The 7641-nt window shown below is 35.5% G+C and overlaps 1 protein-coding gene across 1 annotated transcript in view; it reads left to right on the top strand.

Moving 5' to 3' along the window:
* Positions 1–6846, top strand: part of CLRN1 (clarin 1) — a 10361-nt gene extending 3515 nt beyond the window's left edge. The window contains exons 2-3 of the mRNA XM_072407952.1: positions 3062–3241; positions 4118–6846. Coding sequence (XP_072264053.1) covers positions 3062–3241; positions 4118–4380 — 443 coding nt within the window. The 3' untranslated portion in view covers positions 4381–6846. The remainder of the gene's footprint in view (positions 1–3061; positions 3242–4117) is intronic.
* The last annotated feature ends 795 nt before the right edge of the window (positions 6847–7641 follow it).

Raw genomic sequence — 7641 nt, 5'->3', positions numbered from 1 at the left:
TGGAACCTTCAATGTAAGTGGACAGAAGTAATCCATACCAGGAGCTAGGAATGGATTTTCAGAGAGCTTACTATGAAAACAGATGTTCATACTAGCTAGAGTCCAACTGACTAAACACACACAGCTGAAATACTATTTTAGCAATTCCAACAGAAGGCTGACAATAAGGGGTTCTACAAAGAAATATGCAACTAGGCACTGCTTTTACCCTGTTGTTTTAGTAGGTGATAGTGTCTTTCAATGGAATAGAATTTATTACATTTATAAATACTTATTCATTTTGGATAAACTAAAAGGCCAACTCTAATATGTTGTTTCTATTCATTATACTGTATAATCAGATCAGATTCGCCATCCTTGGTCCTAGACCTTACTTCATTATTTATTTACAAACTTCCTTCTTACACTTAATGTAATTATATACTGTTCTGCACACTTAATCCTAGCATCTGCAGCAAATAGTATTTCTGCAGTCTGTAATACATACAGTGTTATCTGTTATCCATGAGACTTTCATCCTGCAAAGGTAATATTAATAAGGAATTTGCTTTCTTCAAAATTAATGTGTTTCTTAAATGTTAATGGTAACGTGTCAGCCCATAAGAAAGGGTTTCTTGCATTGAAAGGTGATGGGGCAAATTAACCCTGCCTTCTTTTTATCACTTGGGTTTGCAACATGTCTCACTGTACACAGTTTCCTAAAGTAAATATTTTTTGTGACTCTGTTGCAAAACTTTCAAATGACAGAGCTTATTGACTAGCAAACACTTAGCAGCTGTGTTGTCAACCTGTCCTGTGAACTCCTTCAGATGGCCCATGTTTTTAATCCTCATGTTCCACGATTTTTCTCCTTAATTCAGCCCCTGGTAAATTTCTCAAAGACCCTCCCTAAAACCTGTGGTCCTGGAGAACTGTAATTAAAATTGCAATGTTGCAGCCCCTTTAATTTTCTTTTACACAAATATTGGTGTATTTGGCTCCTGTAGTGACTCTCTTAAGAATACAACAATCTCTTCATTGGCTTCCATTTCACCTTAGAATCAAATTTAAGCTCCTGTGCTTTGCCTTCAAATTACTCCACAGTTCTTGTCCCACTTACCAGATAGAAAAATACTCCCTTCAGCTGCTCTCTTTGCTCTCAAATGATTGATGACAAATATAAAACTCTTTCCAGCAACGCTGTAGAAACATAAGTAGCAACACAAAAAGCATCTTGTGGCATTTACATTATATATTTTACAGCTTTTACAGCGAAAGAGTTTTCCTCATCTGACCAGTATATCACAATAAATTATACAGGAATTTGCTTGGCCTGTAAATGTGCTTGTTATGGGAAAACCCATCCGATTCAGCCACCACGGCTTATTTCCATCAATTTCTGGGTCATCAGCTTATTTTCACAAAGGTCACCAACATCTACGCACAAAACACAAGTGTTCATTATTTTGTGTGGCACTTTTTCATTTTCATTCAAGCATCACAGGGAAGTGAGCTGCTTGAATCACATGTAAAATTTTAATGATGTCTGTGCTGCTTTGCCAATAAAATGTCATGTCAGGCTACTTACATAAAAGGGATAGAATTTACAACTTGCTCTGAGTAAGAGCAGCCAACTATATTGAGTCTTTTCATACCCAACCCTATTGTACTATGTAATACCAACACATTGATACAACATAATGCTACAATGGAACCTCTCCAGGTATTTGTATGTTTACTTTAAAGTGGAGATCCAGACAACATGTTTTTATTTATAAAGAGGGTAAGAGGTAAAACTGTCGTATATTTTAAAGATACAAGAAATGACACTGTCATCTCTTATGACATCTTATGACCTGTTAACATATATGTATATGCAATATTTTCAGAATTAAAACTGCATGTTTGCATGTTTTCTTACATGCTTACAAGATTGTAGCACACACCATGCCAAAGAACATGCACCTATTCTTTGCAGCCCCACTTTCATTGCAGCCCCATTAGCAGCTTTTTTCTTGGTATTCTGTTCTCCATTCCCCAACTGAAAAGTGAAGGTGCCTGGGTTGCCAGTAACTAATCAGCAGTGCTATGAGGTGGTTATGCTCCCCATACTCTTTGTTATTCCTAGCCATGTGGAATGGGAGGGGGACTGCAGGGAGGGTGAGTATAAAGAAATAGTAGGCTACCACTAAAATGTACCTGTTGCTTTTAATACAAAACTGTAAGAAATGTAGCAAATAAAAAGCTTCCTTGTATAGTAAATATAATAGGGTGGTAGAATATACCCTTTCATCACCCAAAATATAACCTGAATAGGAAGAGTAGGTCCACCTCCTCCACCTTTTTTGTGTCAGGTTTACGTTACAGAAAAATTTTTACATTGTAATGGTTTGATGGTAAGACAAATGCAATGGTGGAACCTAGCAAAGTTAAATGTAAATAAGTCCTAATCTCCTAATTACGTAGAAGATGCTCTAGATGAATATGAACTTCTCTTTTCAAATGAGTATTGATCAGATAGATTTACAAATCAATGTGAAAATCTTATGCCAACTACAGTATTACTAGTGTGATAAAAGTGTGCATTTTCCAAAAAAATTTGTAGGCTAATTGGTAAGATAACCAGAATTATTCTGCTAATACTAATTAATGAAGCTGTGCTCTACCCTAGTACAGCAGATATCATACGCTGATGCTTTGGGTTTAACGCTACAACCCCTCCTTAGCAGTTGTTTAAATTCCTCTAGATGTGCCAGAAATGTCTAGAAAACATCTCAATTTATGTCAATTATTTTATTTTTGTGCTTTCTATGGCATCCTAGATATCACAGAGAACATTTGCTCTACATTTACTGTACTTTCCAAGTTCAATAAAAAAGCTAGAGAACGGGAAAATGCGATCATATGATCAATTTCAATTTCAAAGTCCAAGCTCAACAACTGCAGTTTTATCCTACTGTAATCTCTAATTTTTTACCCAGAATAATCCCCACTCTGCTCCTCTGAATGATGGCTGAAGCTCTGAAAAAAGTTATGAATGTGAATGAATGCTAATAAAACTAATTATCATTTTTTCCAACAGTTTTTCCAGATTTGCTGAATGTGATTCCAGCCAGCATGCACGTCAGTGTGATTATTTTCACGACAGCCCTAGTTGCATTTGCCTTGATAGGAACTGGGTTCTTTATGTTCAATGCATTTGGTAATCCATATGAAACACTACATGGTCCAGTGGGATTATACCTGTGGTGCTTCATTTCATGTAAGTATTGGACTGATAGTATTGAAATAAATTTAATGGGCAAAAATTTACATGCAGGACCACCTAACAGTATCACACAGGAGTGATGTATTAACAAGATGTATACAAATTTGAATAAAGACTATTTAGTAATCAAATGTATGTTTTCAGAAAACCAGGGAAACAGAAGCATATAATAAAATTGACTCTGCTTTTTAATGCTAAACCTAATATTCAAGAAGCATAGCAGCTGAATTCTGCATAATCTGCATATGATTTTTTTTGTATTTTTATTGGAATGTAATTATTTTTTCATCCTATATTCAGTCCTTAGTCTCAGCCCACCTAAGAATATTACTTAATGCCTGCCTGGCTGTTCTTAATATTGTCTATCCATACTACTGCTTCATTTACTCATATGGGTAAATCATACTTTAAGAAACCACTGGAGGCCACCATGAGTATGACTTACCCAATGAAATAAACAGGGTCACAGTATGCCTGTGCAATATGAGGAGAAGCTGCCTGGGACCTTGGTTTGGGGAAAAATAATTTGATCAAGTAGATTTGTCAGAGGAATATATAACAAATGCATTCCTGAAAGAGTACCCACTATGTTCAAAACATAGTCAGACATTTATCCAGAACTAATACTAAGAGGATGTCCACTTAAGTCAAGACTTTGTAGTGGTGTTGGCTCTGCTCAGCTAATTATGACTCAGAAAAGTAGTATTATTGAGGCATCGTAGAATTAATGTGGCATAATAGAAATCTGATCTGATCTGAGTCCACTTAGCCCCAGAAGAACAAAACAAACAAGTAAATAATGTGTCAACGTTAGCTTACCATTCAATGCCAATCATGTTGCTAATTTATGTATATCCTTTTTCTCTGTAGGTTCCTGTGGCAGTCTCGTATTAATCCTCTTCTCTTCAGAAGTCAAAATGCACAATCTGTCAGAGAAGATAGCCAATTATAAAGAAGGAGGCTTTCTATTTAAAACTCAGACTGAATATTTCGGGAAGTCGTTTTGGATTGTCCTGGTCTGCACACTTACACATTTTTTAAACATTTTTCTAATTCGATTAGCAGGATATGAGTTTCCATTCTCAAAATCAAAGGACATGGATAGTCCAGGAGCCATTGACTTCATGTACTGATATCATCTTCTATTGCAATCTATTTCATCTTCTACTAATATCCTAAAGTAAATTTGTATAACTAACCCTGGCACCAGTGGTAAAGAAAATAATCTTGGCATTGAAAACACATCTGTTAGTGAGGGGCAAGGAAGTTAATCTGTTAGCAAAAAGCAACACATGTGAAAGGAATTGATATTGCAATTGACCTTCCATAGGCATTAGATGCTATAGAGGTACATCGTTTAACAGGTTATTATATATTACATGTCATGGGATTTTTACTGTCCTAGTTAGAGCTCATATACTGATTAATGCAACAGTGACAGTGAGGAGAGTAGAAGAAATCAAACTGGGCAACCACAGACTGAGGGACTATAGCAAGAACATTTTGCTGATGTATGGGAAGACATTGACACAGCACATCAGAATGAACATCAGAAAATCTTGTGCGACAGTCACTTGTGGCATTAAATGTTTTTCCACTTAGCGGGTTGTGGACTGATGACAGTCTGGGGTTCATACATGGAAAGTTATGAAACTGAATTGTCCCACAGTAGATATGTATATGATTTTCTGTCACATTTGCCAATGGTCATTTACAATGAGCAATAATGTTCAACAACTACCGGTAATTAGAAATCATTACTCATATGCATACAACAAAGGCTTTATGCATCATTGTGTGATGAACACAATGGGAAAAGAATATATAGTAAATTACAATCCATTATCGACCATAGTGCTAAATAATACTGTGCAATGAAGTTACAATGACACAATGGTCTTTAGATATACTTTGAGAAATGTGTATCATGAAATAAATCTGTCACCAGTATGCTTAAAATGAGATCAGAAATTTATAGCTGAGCAAATATTGAACGATAAGCTCTCTATTCAAATCTATATAAGAGAAGAGAATGTTTAATAATGTTTTCTACAATATGGGTAAGTTGTTGCTTTGTGCGCTCATTGAAGATTTATCACTCATCCACTCATCAGCCATAGGACCGCAAACACCTTGTGTAAGAAGTCTTATTATATCTAATATAATGCAAAGAAATCCATTAGATATATGAGATTTTAGTCACGCATTTCAACATCTAAATGTCATGCTGCTTTATAGTTCAAAGTGAGAAATTACATTTTAAAGTTTGAGTTAAACTCATTAGTGCTGGTATACATAAATCCTATAATGATTAAACCTGAAATCAGATTGGTTAATATGATTAACTGCCCTTGTACTGTGTAGACCCACAAAGCTTGACAAATTTCCAGTAAATTTATTTGTTTCAAATTTCTGGTGCTCTATTGTTATCAGCAGCTCCAATGGATGGCATACTAATGAATTTGGTATTGTTGAAGCTATATTCAAAACATGCTGACAGCCATTTGCAGAATTACTGAGCCCCAAGTTGCTGGAGGATTTCCCTCCTGTTTGGGTGTCAATTCAAAACTTTAATATTTCCATATCATTTTGTCCTTGTGACAGTAGTAACTTTACTTAGCAGGGACAAATACATTAATAAAATCCCTAAAGAGGTTACAACTGTTTTTCCTCCCACTCTAAAACTAAAACATTTCAGTCATATTGACACTGTATAAATCAATTCCAAAACTCCAGTCAGTGATACCGTGTAGGCTGAAATCATGTAATTAGTCTGCTGCAGGCAGGTAGAAACATTTTCTCAGTCAACTCTTCTTAAGTGTTCAGATTGCAAACATTTACTTTACATTTTATATTTTACAAATAGAATGGTACAATTCTATATTATATATTATACTTATCATGACAGGTATTGTACAGCTCATCCAATCCAGCCAAATAAATGTGACAGTTGTCATATTCTGGAAGCCAGATTGGATGACAAAATGCTAACTGTCAACACATGTATAAATCCTGTTTTTGTAATATTATTATTATTATTATTATTATTATTAATAATAATAATAATTAAACCATGACAGTGTGTATTGTCTGGCAATAAGCTAGATTCAAACCATACCTGTCACTGACAGGTAAAGCACTGTCAGATTGGACTTGTTTTTCAAAATGGCTAAAAAAAGAGACCTGAACAAACAGAAAACAACTGCGTTCTTTACCTAATCATAGGACAGGAGAATCATTAAGAAATCATTACTAGTTGCAATATTGGCAGGTACAGGTATTTAATTGTGCAGTATACCTTTCTGGCAAAATTATGGGGAAATGAAAAGTGAAAAAACTATTGGCTGTTAAGAGCAGCACAACTATTTTTAATTGTAAGGCACGTATTTATTAGTGCAAATAACTCACATATTTTATAAAGGAAATGTTTTAAATTTACTGTACATGACAAAGTTAAGAAAATAAATAAAATAAGGAAGTTTTTACAAACCAGGATCCTAAAAATAATGAATGTGCCAAACATTCTGTTGAGAATTAAACAAAACATGTGCATTGTTTTATTGCCTAAATCAAAGATTAAAAGTAAAGTTACTATTTAATGTAAAGATGTTGTGTTGTTTTTTAACCAAATTAACTGCTACTGAGCTACACTACAAGATTGATTGCTGTGTTTATTGCTGTTTTTGGTCACATAAAGCTGACCAAATGAGTTGCAATATGGTAGTACTACCTCCAATAGTCTAGTTTGGTGTTTCCCAACCAGGGTTCCTGTTCCTCCAAAGATTTCCAGGGGTTCCTTAATCAATAAGCAATTTGTGCCTCTCAGTTCAGTTTTAGCTATCTTTTTGGCTATCTGTAAGGGTGGCATTCCTCCCACTGGCTAGCAATGTAAGAGGCATTTTTTCAACTCACCACCACACTAATGTACTGTGGGCTGTGGAAACAGTAATTATAGCATGGGAACTCTGAAGACCTGAAAGCTATTTCAAGGGATCCCACATGGTAAAAAGGTAGAGTAATGTTGCTCTAATTTATAGCAAAACCAAGCAGTATCTTACTATCCAAATCACATATTTTGTGCATTCATCAGCATTAGTGGGAGGTGCTGGAATTTGTACTCAGAAGTGGAGGGGTTCAAACAATGACTCAGATAGTGTAAGGTCCTAGTCACATGGCACTGTTTGCCTATAGTAAGACCTGTTCAGCCTCGGAAGTTGCGGCTTCCCAGCACACGGTTGCCCCCAGGACATCTGTGCTCCTGGCAACTGGGGAAAGACTGACAAAGAACCAGGAGCCCACAGATAATGAAGTACAGCAAGGTCAGGTTTACAGGCAAAAGTCAGTCCAGGAAGCATACAATCACAGGGTCAGCAACAATAAATCCAATAAATAAA

Source organism: Pyxicephalus adspersus, chromosome 4, assembly GCF_032062135.1.
Source record: "Pyxicephalus adspersus chromosome 4, UCB_Pads_2.0, whole genome shotgun sequence".
Taxonomy (NCBI): Eukaryota; Metazoa; Chordata; class Amphibia; order Anura; family Pyxicephalidae; genus Pyxicephalus; species Pyxicephalus adspersus.
Note: the sequence above shows the minus strand (reverse complement) of the source record. Positions and strands in the feature narration are given on the sequence as shown.